This window comes from Phodopus roborovskii, unplaced genomic scaffold (assembly GCF_943737965.1).
Source record: "Phodopus roborovskii unplaced genomic scaffold, PHOROB, whole genome shotgun sequence".
Lineage (NCBI taxonomy): Eukaryota > Metazoa > Chordata > Mammalia > Rodentia > Cricetidae > Phodopus > Phodopus roborovskii.
Window position 1 is genome coordinate 5776263 of NW_026126541.1, and position 19941 is coordinate 5796203.

The 19941-nt window shown below is 47.5% G+C and overlaps 1 protein-coding gene across 1 annotated transcript in view; it reads left to right on the plus strand.

The window, feature by feature from the left end:
* The first annotated feature begins 799 nt into the window (after positions 1 to 799).
* The window catches only part of LOC127233519 (guanylate cyclase 2G), a 40611-nt gene continuing 21469 nt past the window's right edge, over positions 800 to 19941 (plus strand). Inside the window, exons 1-12 of the mRNA XM_051200024.1 lie at positions 800 to 1183; positions 3591 to 3939; positions 5795 to 5904; positions 8181 to 8366; positions 9495 to 9636; positions 10806 to 10941; positions 12658 to 12770; positions 13380 to 13552; positions 14841 to 14978; positions 17729 to 17812; positions 18446 to 18550; positions 19036 to 19107. Coding sequence (XP_051055981.1) covers positions 800 to 1183; positions 3591 to 3939; positions 5795 to 5904; positions 8181 to 8366; positions 9495 to 9636; positions 10806 to 10941; positions 12658 to 12770; positions 13380 to 13552; positions 14841 to 14978; positions 17729 to 17812; positions 18446 to 18550; positions 19036 to 19107 — 1992 coding nt within the window. The remainder of the gene's footprint in view (positions 1184 to 3590; positions 3940 to 5794; positions 5905 to 8180; positions 8367 to 9494; positions 9637 to 10805; positions 10942 to 12657; positions 12771 to 13379; positions 13553 to 14840; positions 14979 to 17728; positions 17813 to 18445; positions 18551 to 19035; positions 19108 to 19941) is intronic.

Consider the following 19941-nt stretch of genomic DNA (forward strand, 5'->3'; position numbering starts at 1 on the left):
GGATTGAGCAAGTGCTAACTACCATTGTTACTATGATAACCATGTGGAATCTAAATTCTTATGTATTTGTGCATGCGTGTGCACACATGTGGGTGTCACTGGAGAGACTGCTCTACACCTGCCCACCCCAGGGATTGATTCTCTCTCTCTCAATCTCTCTCTCTCTCTCTCTCTCTCTCTCTCTCTCTCTCTCTCTCTCTCATGTTGGGATTACAGGCACACACCACCATGCTCATCTTTTAAAATGTGTTCTGAGGGTTGAAACATTGGTCTTCAAGCTTGCATAGTGAGTGAACATTTTGCCAAATGAGCTGTCTCCAAGGCCTGAAGACTAATATTGATGGAATGGCTCTTTGTGCAGGCTTTGAACAGAGGACTAGATTTGCATGACCTCCTGTGATCCCCACCACACATGACCTCCTGTGATCCCCACCACACTACTTTGGAGAAGATCTGCACCATTTAGGTCCAAGGTCACACAAATAACATGAAATGCAATTAGCATTGTAGCACCGGCTTTCTTACAATGTAAGTGAACCCTGGGTTTTCACAGAGAGGGTCATGTGACTTGTTTAGTGACAGGAAGGCTGTCAGTGATCAACATCCAGGGACTTTTTTGACTCACCACTTCAGCCTGCTTCCTGTGAGACTCAGAAAGGGACTGTTGATTAGCAGCACTGAACAGAAAACAAGCTGTGGTCTCGGGGGACCTCTCCCCTCTCTTATAAGTTCTGGGCATGAATGCTCAGAAGGCTGAGACTAGCAGGGTTGTGTAACGACACATTGTTAGAGTCTATCCATGGCTTCCAGGGCACTCTCTGAGGTCCCACCAAAATCTCGGTCCTGTGTGGGAGCCGAAACCCATACTGATCACTCGTGTCTGGTTTTGATGCTCTTTGCCATTGCCATAGTCACTTGTCTTGAAGCTGCCAAGCTCACTGTGGGGTTCCACGCCCCCTGGAACATTCATCATCCATTTAGTGTGCAAAGGCTGGGGGCAGGCCTCCAGATCGCCATGGACAAGCTCAACTCAGAGCCAGTGGGCCTTGGGAACTTGAGCTGGGAGTTCACGTACACCAACTCATCATGCAGTGCCAAGGAGTCTCTTGCAGTTTTCATCGACCAGGTTCAGAGAGAACACATTTCTGCTCTGTTTGGACCAGCATGCCCAGAGGCGGCAGAGGTATAGTATGGAGAATTCTAAAAACGTTGTCTGGGTTTCTACTGAAAAGGGTGCACATGCAGTCGAAGATGCCTATTTCATTCATCTGTTCTTTTTGAGTTTTTACATTTTTGATTAAAAGGTTAATTGTATATATTCATTGTACATGGTACTGCACTATATAAGGACATTTTCAGACAAGTATATATTATACATCTAGTCTCATTAGACTGGGCAAAAATCTAATCACAATTGCTGTCTAGGTCCTCATTTCTGTTTTGTTTTGTTTTTGAGAGCATGTAACTAGAGAGTTAAAAGTCTTTAAAGACTTACAAGGAAAAAGGATTAGTTTATGAACCCTGTTTCTCCTGATTGACGTTGGTGTTATGTAGACTCCTTTGTTACTTGCTTATATTGTCAGCCACATGGTTTGGAGAATTTGAGATTGACCAAAAAATGTTTGCTTTTAAATATAACACTATCGGTTGTTAAAGGAGGCTTCCTTTGGTGTGTATAGTAAATTATTCAGGAATGCTGACAGTTCACTGGAGGGAACACAGTGTGACAGCTTTCTTAAAGCTTCAGCAAATGCAGACAAGCTGTTTGTGGTTAATGGAATTTGCTTAGTCAATGTTCTTGGGCACCGCATCATCTGAGAGAAGATGGGGAGGGTGATTAAGGAGATCTCACTCCCCTAATGCTGCAGAATTCTCTGGAACTGTTGCTATAAAATTCAGTTGACCTTTGCATTTGAAATCGCCATGGCCCTACATTTTACACCTCTCTGGCGATTTGAACCCTACTCCTCTTCTTTAAGGTCAGTTTCAAGTGTTGCTGAGGCAACTTCCACTCTCTGCTTTCATCTTACCTGTCCGTAATTCCTCAGTGTGAAGTAATTTATCATCAGTTTGTGTGTGTATCTATCTCTGTGTATATGTATTTCTCTCTCTCTCTCTCTCTCTCTCTCTCTCTCTCTCTCTCTCTGTAGAAAGTCTGAAAAACTGACGAGAAAATATTCTTTATTTCTCCCCCCAGGCACTGAATTCTATTATTTAAGTTCATTTATAACTTTTATTTTATAAGCTTTATTGTAATGAGATTGAAACCTCATATTCATTTTGTAATTTATTCCAATTAAAAATATTGGAAGTTAAAAAATGACATATTTGATTGCTTTCCTAAATACCTATGTATGTATTTGTCTATAAATTCTGTACGGCATATTGCTTTCTAGAACTATTTTTGTATATCTGAGCTCCCATAAGGGGTCATAAGCTTTCTTAAGAAAAAGGTCCTCAAAATTCTTTGCAAATGTAGGATCTTAAAAAAAATACCTGAGAAACAGAATAGGTAAATTCAGGAAGCCTGTAAATGGGGACCTGTGGCTTGAGTTCTGATCACACTCCACGAGTGTTAGCTACATAACTCCCATCCGTATCTCCACACTTTCATCTTTAAGATGGAGCCATGGTCTTTTGTATCCTATAGAAAGGCTAGAAGTTTAAATGAGTGCTCAGTCCTAAGTGGGATGTCTACACCGTGTCCCTTCTCTCAAAGCTCAGGGTCATCAAGGAGGAGGAGGATCAAATCTAGGCGCCAAAGGCCACAACCAAATAGTGCTTTCGGGGCTCAGTACAGAAGTTACATATGAGGAAGAGCTTGCGTTAGCTGTGACAGCTTGCACAAGACTCGTGTAAGACCAAGCCAAGCACAACCTATGCATGGAAGGGAAGGCGGTCAGGATTTCCCACCCTTATCTGAGGAACTACTGGCAACTGTTGGCTGTGGAGAGAGGGAGAATTAGTTCACTTCAAGGATGCAGTCCTTGTGAGGCTCCCTGTGTTTGGGGAGATGGCCTCATACCCCCTTGAGTGCTACCGACTCTGAGTGGACTCATTGGGTTAAAAGACAAAAGAGGAAAAACAAAAAACAAAAAAGAAACAAAGAAAACACAAAATGAAAAACCACATGAAGTTGGGAAGGGATAGTTGTAGGAACAGGAAGGCATTAGAGCAGAAGTAAATGGGGTCGGGTTGATTAAAACACTTTGTATGTGTGTACAAAACTCTCAAACAATTAAAAAAAACAACTTGAAAACTGTTGCAATTACTCAAGTTTGATCACAGTGTTTGTCACAGTATTTTTTTTAAAAAAGAGTTTTCAAAACAGGATTGACATGAACATGAAAGTTCTCGACGGAGGGCTTAGGACGTAGCAAGTGCTTGATAAATCCTTACATTTATTATTCCTGTCACCCGAGGCCCCTGCAGTGCAAACTGTGTGGGACACGTGTTGTTCACATTCCAAAAGAGGAGTTGCAGAAATGGCCCACAGATTCCCCGAGTCTGTTCTCTGCAGACATTGTACATGGCGTGTGAGCGTGGCATAAGCTCTGTTACGGAAAGTCGCCTCCTTGTTCGCTTTCAAGGTTATTGGTTTGCTGGCCGCTGAGTGGAGCATCCCCATGTTCGACTTCGTTGGACAAATGGCAGCACTGGAGGGCCACTTGTGGTGTGGCACCTGTGTGACCCTCGTGCCGCCCAAGCAGGCAATTGTTGCTGTGCTTCAGGAAAGCCTACGGTACCTGGGCTGGGAAGACGTCGGGCTGTTTGGAGGCTACTCCGGGGCTTCCTGCAGTGATGGAGTGGATGAGTTGTGGGAGGCTGTGGAGGATGGATCCCAGCTGCATTTCACCATCATTGCCAGCATGAGGTGCGGTAACAGCAGTCCAGACCTTCTGCAGGAAGACCTCAGAAGCATATTGTCTGTCGCCAGGGGTAAGTAGGCAGGAATCTTCCTTTGCTTGTGTTTGACGATTGTTTAGAAATAGCTTTGGACTTTATACTTATTTTCCTATAAGTATAAAAAGCAGGTAAATGTATAAAATTAAGGGTACATTAAAGCAGTGTGTGTGTGTGTGTGTGTGTGTGTGTGTGTGTGTTTATATAGTATGAACCCTCAGCTGTTATAGTGTTGTGCAGCACAGAGTAAGTTCTAGAAGCACATTACTGGTAATCTGGGTCTTGGATTTCATTTACTATCGAGAATAAGGGATTTGGAGACATAGGATTTTTATTACAATCTCCCCACGGTCTAGCAGTGTGTCCATGGACAAGAACCTCAACCTTTCTGTGCCTTGGACACCTTCTCTATTAACTAGAGTCAGCCATCATACTTCTCTCCTGGGAAGGTTGGGACCAGGCAGGGTCGTGTGTGGGAGGGCTGAGCACCGGATGCAGGTGGGTAGCTGACTAACAAACACACGGCAGCACTCTCTTGTGGTGCTGCTGAGGATGTTGGGATCCGTCGCTGACTCCTCTGGGTTCTCAGTGAACTCTTTCTTCACGGCCTTGGGATACTGGGCTTGCCAAATCATTGTCCTCAGAGTGACACCCATGGCCACTCATAGGAGCTGTCTCTCTGGTGAGTGTCCAGTCTTCCCCTAATCTCTCCACTCTGTCTGGGACTCCAAAGATGTCCTTTGTAGGCTCCTGTGCCCAGTGCTTGGTCTCCAACTGGTGACTATCTCAAGAGGTCCTGCAACCTTTAGGACAGTGGTTCTCAACCTGTGTAACTCTGTGACCCTTCAATACAGCTCCTCATGCTGTGGTGACCCTCACCATAAAACTATTTCATTGCTACTTCATAACTGTGATTTTGATACTGTTATGAGTCATAATGTAAATGTCTGTGTTTCTGGCGATCTTAGGTGACCCCTGTGAAAGCGTTCAACCCCCAAAGGGAGTGAGACCCACAAACCAAGAGTCACTGCTTTAAGGGGATGGGGCCTGACCTCAGAAAGTAGGTCCCTGGGAGTGTGTTTGGAGGCTGCAGTTAGTTCTGATTCCTCCTTGTCCTCTCCTTCCTGTCTGCCGTAAAGAGAACAGTCTGCTCCTCCATGTGCTCCCACTACTGTGATGCTCCATATCAGCATGGGGCCATGAGACCACGGACTGAGCTCTCTGAAACTGTGAGCCAAATGAGCCTTTCTTCCTTTAAGCTGTCCTCCAGGGTGCCAGTATGCGCGGGAGGGAAACCAGTAGCTGATGCACTGCCTGGCAGTAGAGTCCATTCTGCCCTAGCTATTTCCTGTGCAGAACACGGTGCCTATCACACCCTTGAAGATACAGAGGAAGACAATAGCTCATCAAAAAACTAAACTGTGATTTGTGTGACTTCAAAATGAGTTACTGAACAGAAAGGACCAGAGCAGCTTGGCCGTTTCCCCCCCTCCTGACTCAGAAGGTCCAAATGTCTTTGGCCCAGGTCCATTTGTCTTCCTCCTGATTGGCGCACAGCTGAGGAGTTGTTGATTTTGGAGTCAGCCAAATAAAAGTCAAGGCATAAAAAACGATCTCAAACTTTGTGGACTTGTACATTGTGGTCAAGATTAGTTGGCAGCTTTTATGTCAGAGGCTTAGTTTAGATACACTGTCCTACAATAGGATAGGCATGCTCCTTTCCAGAAGCATATTAAAAGGAATGAAAGGGCTGTGTCTTGTTTGGAATGGTTTTATTTTAGACATAAAAAAGAATGTGTGTTGTGGGGGGTGGCATATCACACACACACACACACACACACACACGCCTATGTGAGCATGAGCAACTGACTGACTCAATTTTCCCTTCTAGTTATCATCCTGATATGCTGCTCAGAGGACACAAAACGCATTCTGCAGGCTGCAGAGAACCTGGAACTCAACACTGGAGAATTTGTATTCATCGTTTTACAGCAGCTGGAGGTAGGGGTCTAGGTACTGGCCAGTGGCTCTGTAGTGAGGGTAATGGAGAGGGTCATATGACAGGGTGCATATGGGAACCAGACACTCAGCATAGCTGTAGGAGGTTTATCTTAACCCCAGGGCTGAGGGCCTGGGGTACAGCTCAGTCAGTGCTGCTTGACACACAGATATGAGTGTTACCCTGGTCCTCAGGACCCACTTTAAAATGCTTGGTGGCCCACACTTGTCATCCCTGTCCTGCGGAGGTGAGAAATAGGATGCTTCCTAGAGTTTTATTGCTACTCATCCTAGAAGTTCAGTCCAGTGAAAGACCCTGCTCAAAAATACAACAGGATAGCATCAAAAACAACATTCAAGGTTGTCCTCTAGCCTCCACACGTGTGCATACACACGTGTACATGCACCTGTACACACACACATACACACACACACACAAGCACACACACACACCATCATGTGAGCATGAATGAATGCATACACACACATACACACACACACATACACACACACACACACATACACACACACACGTAGACCAAGAGCCTGGGTTGGAATGCGGTTAGCTGGCTCCAGAGTCCAGCCTCTGCTCTCCAGGTGAGCACACACTAGCCAAACTCTCCTTTCTGCCAGGAACCGAGCATCTGAAGGACTTTCAGGTGGCTCTCATCTCTGTTCTCCTGTAGATTTCCCTGTATCCTTGTTGAACATGTAGAGGCCATGCCACCTGCCCAGTGAGGCAATTCTTAGGTGGTCTGGTTCTTAACGGTGGGAGGGGCTGAGGAACCACACACTTGCCATAGTAGTGTTAGATATTTGACATGTTGCTGCAAAGCAGACATGATTATCCTTCCAACTTTTAAAAACAAAACTTAGATAGGCCAGGGAGGCACTTACCTGTGATCTCGACACTCCCAAGTTTCCTGGCTGGTGTTTCCAGACTGAGTCTTTGTTTATCTTCTTTACAGAGTAGGAAGTGGAGGCTTCACCTAGAGAGGTGAAACAACTTTCCCTACGCTGCACAGCTACCACAGGGTATCCTAGCCCTCAGTGTTTGTATTCTAGCCCTGGGTGTCTGCACACGCTACAGTAACGCCCTGGGTGTCTGCACATGCTACACTAACGCCCTGGGTGTCTGCACATGCTACATTAATGCCCTGGGTGTCTGCACACGCTACAGTAATGCCCTGGGTGTCTGCACACACTACACTAACGCCCTCGGTGTCTGCACATGCTACACTAACGACATCTACAAGGACCACTGCCTTTCTTTCACTGTGTGTCCCGCAGTTTTGCTTTCTAAAATGAGCTTGTCTTATATAACCAGAAGGAAATAAAAGGGGCAAGGTGGCTGTAGAGAGGGATACCAATGACCATATTTCTCTTCCTTTGGCAGGAAGTATTGGATGGTAGAAGGCCTCGGGTTTCTCTGGGTGGCGCCCGGAAACCCACCTCTCTCTTTCCGGGTACCGTCCCGCCTCCTACTGCTGTTGCTACCCTCCCTCATTTTCCTGTCATCTCTACTTGCAGGCAGATGATGAGAGGAGGGGGTGGGGTGACCGTAGGGTTCTCAGAGAATCCCTTCCAACCCTTGCTTCCTCCTTATAAAAACTCTGATGGTCAGTCCCAACTGCTTATAGTACAGGAAGAACACAGAATACAAAATATAGCATGAAGTGTCCATACAATTGAGTTCATCCTCTCTTAAAAATAATGCCCAAATCCACTTGGTAAAGCCAGTTAGGTTTATGTTGCAAAAAAAAAAAAAATCAAGCTGCTGAGAAATAGTAGAGTGTAATGTCAGTTATGTAAAATATATATACTTTGTATGTATACACATGTGTGTACGTGTGTGCTTCTATACTCGCTTGCACTAGGGAATTTGGGATACATGCATACCACATGCATGTGGTATGCATTTGTCCGAGTAGTGATAATAATATGGATGATAGCAATGGTAACAAACCCCGAAACCTCTGAAAATGGGAGACCAGAAGGCCCTACCCCTGCTCAGCTCGGCGATCTTTGCGGTTACGTAAGCTCTCTGTGTCTTACATACTTAGTGCCCAACTATGTTCTTCCTTTTTTACTCAATGGCTTTCTTCCTGCTGCTTGTGTGCTAGCTAGCAAATGTGCACTCAGCATTGCAGAGCCTTCTGGAATTATTGTAGTTCCAAGAATTAGCATGCAACAATTAAAGTTCTGAGCTGTCTTGAATGCAGGTGGGCTCCACGGGTCACTTCCTACAGCATGGTGAGATTTACGTCGTTACTTTTTAGGACAGATTTTGGAAAGAAGCCCTGGCAAATGACAAGGTGACAGGTTTCCCAAAAGTCTATGAGTCAGTGTTTGTCATCGCCCCCAGCTCCTATGGAGAAGGTTCTGGAGATGATGGCTTCCGGAAACAAGTCTACCAAAGGCTGAAGAAGCCACCCTTCCAAAGCTCCATCGCCACAGAGGACCAGGTCTGGTGGAGGTTTATGCATAGCTGACTTTGCATTTCTTATTTCTGCCTCTCCCTGACAGTGTTTTGATGTTGTTATGTGAAGTCCATACCCATGACCACAGAGGAGTCAGAGTTATGGGATAGAAAGCTACTGGCTTTTGCTATCTACTAACGTGGAAATTTGGAGTAAATTACCTAATTTCCTCGTAGCTGGCTTTCCTCAAACATGAATTAGAATCATTAATGGCATCTACCTTCCAGGCTGACCCTGAGTGTCCCACATGCACTACGTTGATGTAGCAGAAGAGATTCTGATTGCCTTTTCCAGGAGGACGACAGGACTAACAGCCAGGACAGAACAGTCAAGCACTGAGCCAGCACAGTTCAGGCAAGCAGATAGGCTCTGTCAGGGCTGTCATGAGAGGACCTATCGGTCAGCAGGAGAAGGGGTGTATACAGAAGAACAATATGGGGAATGATTTACAGAGAACACTGGCAGGAGAGGAAGCTACTTCCACTCTGCGGCCATGCTGATGACACACTGCAGACAGGGTTTGATGAAGAATGAGGCCAGACTGTGAACCTTACCAGGGTGAGAAGACACTTATTTTGGGGATGGCTCTGTTCCAGCTGCTGGAGGGGAAAGGCAGCTAGCACTGAGTAGGTACTTACGTTGATGAGCCGAGCAGGCATTGAAGACCTACTATGTGCATCTGTGCTGTAGTAGTTTACATAGTCAGCCTCATCTAGCACACACATCTTTCAGGAGTCATTTTGTCTCCATGTTGGGAAGGAGTGAGCTGAGGTCTGGAGAGGCTTCTGGGATCACCACCCCTGCTTATAGCCACAAAATGGCAGACATTCTGGCTTTTGGATGTTTCACCCAAGGCACACTCCCCTGCTAATGAATAGCCGGTTGCACCCAGGAGCTTAGCTTGGTCTGCACGTGTGATCCATCTAGAGGACAGGGGGACCCAGGAAAGGTGAAGACTTGGACAGCTAAGTTTGATATCATCGGGCACAGGCCTGAGGTAACTCCATTCTCTCAGTTAGGCTGGTCTTGTGCTTGACAATAGAGAATTGTTTCTTCTAGCAAGGTGGTGGAAGTTGGGGGATATGCACACCACACTTGCTTCTCTTGTTGAAGGTGAGCCCTTACTCTGCCTACCTCCACGACGCCCTCTTGCTCTATGCTCAGACCGTGAAGGAGATGATCCAGGCTGAGAAAGACTTCTGGGATGGGCAGCAGCTAATTGGCACCCTGAGGACTGGCCAGATCACACTGCAGGGTAAGGTGGCCTCTGAGCTCAGGTTTCTTAGCCTCATCCCTGTGGACTCGGAGATGCTGGGCATGAGCTATAGGCTTTCGATAAGGCCCACCTCACTCTGCTATGGAATAGTTATCATCTTAACGAGATTGCAACGGTCTTCCATAGAGTACATGGGCTGAAGCCTCCTGACAGCTCTGAGTTTCCCCAACCAGGGGATGAGGTCTCTGAGCATCTTCTTGTCTTCCCCCAGGAGCTCTCTCTCTCTCTCTCTCTCTCTCTCTCTCTCTCTCTCTCAGCTTCTTCTTGTAGACCCTTGCCGGTAGATCACGTCTGAACAGCAAGGCGGTGTAACATCCTGGGAAGAAAAGGGCACTGGGTCCTGTGTCCATGTTGTGTGCCAACACTGCCTCCCTTGGCTCTGGAAGGCAGACTTGGGACACTCATCCTCTAGCCCCCCTGTGTTAGGACTGAGATTCCCCTTTTCTGAGACTCAGTGTGTGAGGTCACCAAGATCACAGAACCAGACATATTGTAGGTACTTCCTAAGTGACAATACTGTGTGCCGTCCACAGGGGAACCTGTTGTCAGGGCTCAGATGCTGGCTTGGGGGGTAAGATAGGATTTTCCTTTCCAGAAGGTTCTCCTTGATAAATAGAGTTTAGCATGTCCCAAGCAGGGACAGCAGAGCTGCTGGTTGGAATTGAGTGCCCGGCCAAAGCTTCAGCCCCCACAAAGTCATAAGAAAGGGGCCCAGGCAGAGTGAACTTTGCAAACCCGTGTCTCAGGAATGCTTACAGGGAGTAGCCAGCATGGCAAGGAACAGAGAGGCAGCTGTCCATCCTACATTTCCAGGCAGCTACTGCCCTGTGACCATTCAGCTTCCAGCCATCATAATTTCTGATTTCATAGGAGGCGGTTTTATGCGCAATGCATGCAAGATGGCTTAATTTTTTTCCCTCAACACTGGATGAGCCTCCATGTTTGGAGCTAAAGAGATGATAGCCTGCCTTCCCAGCGTGACTCCACTTCTGAGTCACCTTCAGTCCCTCCATGCACATGTTGACCCTAGCTCAGATTTTGTCATCCAAGTCTGGTGGGGAGAGGGAACGTCAGTCAGAGCTGGCATGGGTGCTGTTTGCAGCCACGAGGGCCACTCTGTCCTTAGCTGGTGTGATCTCTCTTTCCAGGAATCTCTGGCCCTGTGCTTCTGGACTCCCAGGGGAAAAGGCGCCTGGATTACTCAGTCTATGCTCTACAGAGATCTGGAAACACATCTCTTCTTCTTCCTTTCCTTCATTATGACAGTTTTCAGAAAGTCGTCAGGTACTGCTGGTCACATCTGTAAGATTGATAGTGCTGTAAGAAGGGCCTGGGTTGAGGGGGACCAGGCGTTTGGGATCCAGGTCTAGGATTTCCCACCAAACAGTCTACTCACTAAGGTATGTCCAACCTGTGGCCTGTGGGCTGATCATGTTTCAGGATAGATACAAATGCAGTCCAATGCAATACTGTGAACTCATATAAAACGTCAGGCTTTGTTTGTGTGTTGGTTTGTTTTTGATATGTACGTACACACACACACACACACACACACACACACACACACACACAATCAGTTCTTTGTTTTTGTTTGTGTTTTTTGAGACAGGGTCTCTCTGTGTAGCCCTGTCTGTCCTGGAACTCTCTGTAGATCAGACAGGCCTCTAACTCAGAGATTCTTCTGCCTCTGCCTCCTGATTGCTGGGACTAAGGGCGTGCACCACCACCACCACCACCACCACACCCACTCAAAGTCAGTCCTTCAGTGCAGACTTTGTAGATGGTAGCACCCTCTTATGATGGCAGAGCTTTCTGAACTCACAAAAACCAACTTTGGGCCAAGTTGAACTCACAAAACAAACCAAGGTGGTTTTGCCCAGATTGTGGGTACAGCCCTTTTCGGGACCCAGGGAGATCACAGAAACGCAGTACCATACCTGTAACTCCATGGGGCTTTTTGCTTCCTTTGATGCCCCAGCTGGATCCCATTCCCAGTGGTGTCCAGAAGAAGCCCAGATCCCCTAAGGCAGTGAATCTTAGGGCCACCTACAGGCCTGAGCCCGCATCCAGCAAAGCCATCTGCCTACAAAGTCTGCCTCCCAGAGACTCACAGGGACATCAGGACCTGCGCTGCTCTGGGCTCCCAATACCACGAATTCCTGCAGAAATCCTTCATCTTGTTTTCTCAGCCACAGACCAGTGAGGACATGAGAAGGAACGCTAGTTGCTTAACTCAAGGCCTCCCTGCCTACTCCCGATAACCCAGATTCCATTCAGACATTTCCCTCCCTTCTTCTTTGTGAAAAGTAAGTCCCTGAAGAGTCCGGACAAAAACAAAGTAGCATAACAAACCAGGTCCTCAGTGTGGAAGGGAGGCGTGCACTCCGTGTAGACAGTGAACGGTCACGATACTTGCTATGCACGAAGATCTGAATGCCAAGCATGACTGACACGTGAAGTATTGGCATGATCTGTTAGTCGAAAGAGACATAGTTTAAGTTGCAAGATTGTGGAAGTTATTCTACCTGGGGGGGGGGGGAATAGAAGACACTGTTTTCCCTGAATTACATGACTGGACGCCAGGTTTGAAGTTTGAAGAGCTAAGGGAGGTAGAAAAACACTCATCAGGCCACCAGAGGTTTGAACGAGGGGACTTAAGCCTGTTTGCTTTTCTTGTTGTTGTTTGTTTACATTTATTCATCTCTGTGCACGCATTCATGAATGCATGCATAGGGGACATGTTCACGCCATGGCATGAATGGGTAGTGACAAGGGCAACTTGGGAAGTTGGTTCTGTCCTTTCATCAAGAGAGTTCCAGGGATCCAACTGGGTCATTAGCTTCACAGTAAGTGCCTCACGCTTTAGGACATCTCTCTGTAGGCCGCGGTTTTTTTTTTTTTTTTTTTTTTTATTGCACGTCTCAGTTGCTCTTGTATGTGAAGTGAGGACAAGTAGAATAAACTGACTGAACACAGACCTTTGTCTCTCCTGCTTTAAAGGCCCTGGAGGAATGTCTCTAAAATCTCTTGGCTCCATGGCCCCCCTCCTGAAGACAGACCTGGCTGCAGACTTCATAACAAGCTTTGCAAAACAGAGCCTCTTGCTGTAGCAGGTAAGCATGACAGCCCAGAGAAAATAGCAGGGGCGGTTTCTCAACGGCACCGTCTTTGGGGCCAGAAAGCCCTTCTGTGTGAGACAGTCCTGTGCTTGTGGACAGTAAGAAGTATCCACCCTCTGGCTGGATTTGAAAGTGTTTTTCAGACACCACCATGCCCACCTTCCCTGTTCAGAGCCATCACTATAATGAACCCCGGATCCTGAGAGTCGAGTCTTAGAGCTTCCCTCAAGGAGGCAGAAGTAGTCTGTGCAGAGGCTATGGCTGAATAATGTGTTAGGAGCCTGGCTTTTGAATTAGAAAGACCATGCCTGGAGGACACCACCATAGAGAATGCATAGTAATTGTTCAACAAAAGGGTTGGAAGTCATTGCTATGTTCTTACTATAGAAGTTTCTGTTAACAAAAAATGAGGTGACTATATTTGCCATGGTAGCTGCAGGGGGTGGGGCTATCATCGTAGGATTCTAGCAGAGCCAAGTCTAACCGGCTTCAGCATGTTACAACCTACACCATATCTGGACGGCCTTTGAGACTAGTGTTTGGCAGGGACATGCTTACCTCTGTTCACAGATGGGCCTCAGGGATGTCTGTCTCCGCCTCCAGGTGAGCCTGCACCTCTGGCGATGATTCTCACAGCGACTGTTCTGGTGCTTGCCACGGTAGCTGCCCTCACAGGCCTGGTGTTAGGGATGATGAGAGGGACAGGGCAGAGCCATCACAGAAACACCTCGTGGCAGATCCACTACGACTGCATCACGGTTCTGCCCCAGCACAAGGTGAGGCCACGCGCTTCCCTGGTGGCTTGCAGAGGGACCTCCCCTAGGAACTTATGGCAGCAAGGGGATGACTCGCTGATGAAGTGAGCAATGAGACAAGCTTCAAGATCCGAGTTAAGTTTCTAGGCTACATTCATCATTCATCAGAGAGAGACTAGGCTACATTCATCAGAAAACTACCCTGCCTCCCAAAATCTGAACAATGTATCCATACCTCCATTCCTTCCCTCCACGTCTCTCCTCCAAAATAGCTCCAATTTCAAGCCCCCCCCCCACCAAGTTCATATGCAAATGTGTATGAGGTCATCCACCGGGGTGTGGGGAACCTACTCCATTCCAAAAGTGAATCTCTTCACTTTTCAGCAGCCCAGACTCCCAAGAGCTCCTCCATGCTCCATGTTGGATTGGCTTGATCTTGTGTTGGTCTTATGCTGATAACCCCAGTGTCTGTGAGTTCACCAAGGCCAGTCTCCCTACATTCTTCAGCCCCCTCTCCCAAGGCTCAGGGAGAGGAGACTGATTGCATGGTTCCAGCTTTGGAAATGACTGGTTGTCTTCTAAAGCTCAACTTTTCCAGTGGAGCAGGTAGTCCTATTGAAAACATTAACCCTTTAACCTACCAATGAGGGCTACAAATAGTTCATTTCCATAACAATCACCAGTCTACCATCCAGGGTAGCCTAAGCACAACTCAAGGCTTTGGGATGCCCCGGAGGGATGCAGAGGGATGTCTCCATGGTGAGGTGGAAGCCTGTAAATGGAGAGTGATGTGAAGGTTTCTGAGAGGGAGTGCCATTTAGGAAGAATGCATTGTTAGCTGTGACAAGGAGAGAAGTCACATAGACCATGTCAGGATATTAGAGTATTAGAACATGCCATGTTGAAGGCTGGGAAGATTGGCTGGTATCAGTGGGCGGTGGCGGCGGCGCACACACGCCTTTAATCCCAGCACTCAGGAGTCAGAGGAAGATGGATCTCTGTGAGTTTGAAGCCAGCCTGGTCTATAGAGTGAGCAGCCAGGACCATTTCACAGAGAAACCAGAGGTAACCTGGGCTCACTGGATCAGGGAAACGATTCCATTTCTGCTTAAGTAGCACAACTAGACCATAAATACAGATAGCCTGACCTCAGAGCCCGTCCTACCCATTTTGGATCAGAAAGATCAGAGTTCACGGCCTGGCTTTCCCAGGTGGCCTTGTAATTCATCCTCCTTATCTATGAAATAAACTACCCTGTGGGCACTAGGCCGTGCTGCTGAGAGCAACTGAGCTGTGTCTTGTTTTCCAGCCATCCCAACGAGGCACACCTGTGTCGAGGTGCAATGTTAGCAATGCTTCTACGGTGAAGATTTCTGCAGATTGTAGCTCTGTTGTCCAGAGCCAGCAGAGTGGAGAGATGTTTTATGCCCCCGTGGGGCTTTACCAGGTACTTCGTGCAGGGTGGGCTTCTGTCCTGTTCTCCGATTGAATTTGATCAGGCCGGACACTATGAATATAAGAACGTTCTCCAAACAAAACCCCAGGTGGTTTTGTGTCTCTAGACCGGTGTTTCTCTAACTGAAACACAGTAATTAAAAAAAAAAAATACAGCAAAGTATTTGTAAATACTATGTCTTACTTTAAAAGGGAACTTAAGAAATGTTTCTGGGGCTGGAGAGATGGCTCAGAGGTTAAGAGCACTGACTGCTCTTCCAGAGGTCCTGAGTTCAATCCCCAGCAAACACAGGGTGGCTCACAACCATCTATAATGAGATATGGTGCCCCCCTCTGACCTGTAGCAAAGCATGTAGGCAGTATATTGCATACATAATAAATAAATAAATAAATAAATATTTTTTAAAAAGAGATGCTTCTGAAGAAACATCTGAAGATTTTGGGTCAGCAGGATGGAGGCTGAGATTCTGTGTTTGTGACAAGTTCCCCTGTGATTCCTACACTGGTGACTGGATCAGACTTAGATTTCCCAGTAGAACCTTTTGTGGTGAAGACAATATCCCAAAACTACCATAGCCACCAGCTACAGATGACTGAACACTACTGTCTCTAGAGAAACTAAATGGTAAAGATAATTAAATTTAAATAGCTAGAGAGCCTCAGATATGACTCAGCCAGGGCAGCCCTCACTGTAAGCACTGGGACCTGACTTCCAATCCCCAGCACCTAAATAGAGCAGCAACCATGAGTGGCAACCCATGCCTGTGACCCCAGCACTGGAGAGGCAGAGACGGGATTATTAGCCAGCCTGTCTGGCTGAACTAACGAGCTTTAGGTTCAGCAAGAGACCCTGTCTCCAATGTAAGGTGGAAACCAATAGAAGAAAATACCCAGCATTGACCTCTGGTACCATATACACAGCCAGCTATACACGAACAATTTAAATAGTCCTCGGTGGCTAGTGGCAAGCGTAGTAGGTAGCACAGCCACAGAGTGAGGATTTCTTTATTCCAGGATTTCAATGACTCATGCTGGAGATATCGATGCATCAGCAATGTAAAACTGGCAGCTGTTGAAGCTCAGACATTACTCCTTTCTCAGCTGGCCCCAGAGCACACGCTTAGTCACCCCTTAAGAGCTCAGCTCCCTTTGGGGAAGTTAAATAGGTCCTGGGAAATGGAGGCAGAAAGTGCCAAGCAGAGCAATCACTGACCGACCAAGGCACTAAAGAGTGGTTTCAGTTTCTGGCAGTGTCGGGTTCACTCTGCCTTCCCCATCCCAGCCGGAGCCTTCTCATCCTTCAGGTTCCCCAAGGGCATCACGTCTTCCCAGAACCTTTTCCTCAGTTCCACGGGCGTCCCTTCCTCCATGGGAATCCTGTCTCTATCCCAAACCCTTCACAGTTGCTTTCACAGATCTGGGAGTTCGTATTTAGCTGATCTGAGCCTTGCCCACCCCTCGTCATCCCCCCCCCCCTTAGCCAGCTTGTATTTGTAACGGTGGCCACACCCCCTTGGGCGTGGCCTCAGGCAGACAGAAGTGGGAAAGAGGGAAGCTTGGGGCGCGGCTTTCCTTTGTGTGGTCTTTTTGGTGGGTCAGCCCATCCGGTAGGAAGGGCAGAGAAATGGATGTGCTCCTGTGGTTCTGTGTGTGTGTGTGTGTGTGTGTGTGTGTGTGTGTGTGTGTGTGTGTGTGTGTGTGTGTGAGTGTTCCCCAATAAACACCCATTTATCATTTATCTTGGGTCTAGTGAAGTCACTGCATCCTCGCCTTCATTTTGGAGCCTGAACGACAAACCACGACCTCCTTTCCAATGAGCCCCTACCCCGTTATTGCGAGTTGTTGTGGTTGGGGATTGAATGACCCTAAAAACAGACCCAGTGGGTGACAAAAGGAAGACATCCCAACTTCACAGGGCCTTCGTATGCCACGTGATGCCCCCTGACATGTCACTGGTGTGGAATGGGAGACTGGGAGAAGTGACGTTGAATTGTCACAATGGGCTTGAAGTAGGCACCGGACTCTGGGCATAGGGTGTCCACTCACTATTTTCTTGGATGATAATGAGGCATCGGATCCAGGTATTCAGATCCATCTGCAACCCTGGACAAGCTGCCCCACCTCAGCGATCCTGTCCAGAACGGGGCCAAGCACAGCCACCTTGCAGGGCTGTGATGTCAGATGAAGACCTTACTGCTGAACCTGGGCCTGCCACGGTGCAGGGGGTTGACTGGTCAGTGAGCAGCTGGGTGCTATTGCCCACAGGTGGCTTTCTCCTCAGCTTCCTCGCTCCACTCCCTCACCTTTTCTGAGTGGTGATGTTTCTGGGTCATTCTACTTTGGGGCTGGAGAGATGTCTCAGTGGTTAAGAGCGCTGGTTGCTCGGGCTCGATTCCTACCTAGCACACACAGGGCAGCTCACAGCCATCTGGAACTCCCATCCCAGGAGATCTAACGCCCCCTTCTGCTCTCCCCTGGTACTGCACACACGCATGCAGGCAAACCATTCACGGCATGTAAAATATTGAAGGGGGGCCAGGAAGTGGTGGCGCACACCTTTAACCCCACAGAGACAGGCGGATCTCTGTGAGTTCGAGGCCAGCCTGGTCTACAGACTGAGTTCCAGGACAGGATCCAAAGCTGCAGAGAAACCCTGTCTCAGAAAAATAAACCCAAAAAAGAAAAAAAGAAAAACACTAAAAGGAAAAATAAAAGAGCTTTTCACTTTGTCTCCGATTCTAGGGAAATCACGTGGCCCTCTGCCATGTCGACGAGGAAGCGGAAGCGTGGCTTAAGAAGCCAAGTGTACTGCAGGAAGTCTGCCTGGTGAGGCTCCTCCCTGCCCTGCCAGTCCGGTCCCACCGTGAGGCGTGGTCCCCGCCCAAAGGTTCAGTGGTGGACTGGGTGTTCCCAGCCCGAGGCACAGCAGGGGCTTGGACCTCAGACTCTCCGCCCCGAGGCAGGAACCTGAAATCTGGTTCCTTTTTAATCTCGCCCCCCCCCCCACCTCTCCTGGCCTTAATTCTGGCCTTTCATCCTCTGTCTGTGATGGGTGTCGGCTTCCTCTGGAGCTTGGATCTTGGGGAGGGTTTGACGCTTTGCTTCATGTCAATGACCCAGTGTCACATATGGCATTAATAGTCACAACCAGGGAAGCAGCGCAGGATCTGCCTGCCACGAGGTCTAATTACTACCATGGCTCGGATTGGACTTTGATAAACACCCCAGGTTGGTTTGTTTGCCCGACCCCCTGGGTTTCCTTCCTCGCTGTGCCATTTAGTAGTTGCATCCCCTTCAATAAGCCATTCCACCTTTGAGACACCGTTCCTTTGCCTGTAAGCTGGAAGGAACTCTCTCTCATAGTACCCTGGCAATTAACTGAAGGTGGACAAAGCATGCAGCGCGGTCCCTATGCAAGGCACCCCCCACACGTAATGATACTGCCACCATTCTTTCCAGATGTGTGAGTTAAAGCACGAAAACATCGTCCCCTTCTTTGGTGTTTGCACAGAACCGCCTAACATCTGCATTGTCACGCAGTATTGCGAAAAAGGAAGTCTGAAGGTAAAAATATTACGTCTTATGTGGGGCTTCACTAGACAGCTGGCAGAAAACCCTTACCCACCTTTCTCCCATTCATCCATGCGTGGTTCTGTTTTTGGTCTCATCGAAAAGACCTGAATTATCTTAGCCTTCTTCCTGGGATCTGCCAGGAACATGAGTGAATCTGCCAACTAGAGGTTTCCTTTCCTCTTGGTGGAAACTGCATGAACTTGATTTGTTCTACAATGTCACCCCTCATCTTGAATCCCAACCCCTTTCCGGCACAGGGCCATCAGTTTTGTGTCAGGGAAACGAGATGTTGGTAGAATTCAAGGCAGTGTCCTTCCCCCTCATGGAATGAGACTAGGCAGTCTTCTGTGTGGTCACATGCTGTGTCTCACTTTAGTTATAGCCGAAAAGACACGATTGTCTGTCCTGCTCGACGTACGGAGCTCACTCTGTGTCAGCCTAACCCTAGTGATAGTTGGAACAACTGTGTTTTCTAGGATGTCCTGAGAAACTCAGATCATGGGATGGACTGGATTTTCAAGCTCTCGTTTGCATATGATATAGTCAACGTGAGTATAACAGAAACTAACTTAAACAACACACAGCGTATATTCCTGAATTGTCCTCCATCTTTGTTGGCTCTCTTTAAATGTCTTTAAACTGAATGACTCCAGGTTTCAATTCAATCACTCCAGTCAGACGCCCATGCTTTAAACCAATGGTAGGCGTGCCCGATCAGGAAAGAGAAGGGCATTTAGGCTTTGGGGAGAACTTCTTGTCCCAGAGGGAATCCAATCACCCGACCACAAGGAGAGCTGGGGAGGATATGCCTTTCTTTTCTTCTCCTCAGAAACTGGAATCAGTACTACAAAGGTAACACGGTGGGCTGGACGTGTGAATATGAGAGGGTGTGGAAAGCATAGCCTTTATTTTGGCCACAAGGAGCTATAATGGCTTTAGTTAAGGATGATCGGCACTGTAACAGCACACACACATACATGGAATGTGTGGATGCTGTTAGGTAAAGGACACTTATTAGTGTCTTGTCTTATTGACATATTATCTTACAACAAGGTGCATCTGTTGTTGCTCTCATTTGGAGATGGGATAACTGGACACAGAGCATTCACGTAGCTTGCCTGAAGTCCCACAGCTTCTGAATAGTATGGATATGATTTATATCTAGGTGTTGTGAGCCTTGTAGTCTTATTTCCCATACCACACAATGTAGCATGAAGAACTAGAAAAGGTAGAAGAACATAGGCTTCACCTTGTCTCCAAGGGAAATTCTGGAAAACCATGGTCATTACAGCTGTAAATTTTATTTTATTTATTTTATTTTTTGAGACAGGGTTTCTCTGTGGCTTTGGAGCCTGTCCTGGAACTAGCTCTTGTAGACCAGG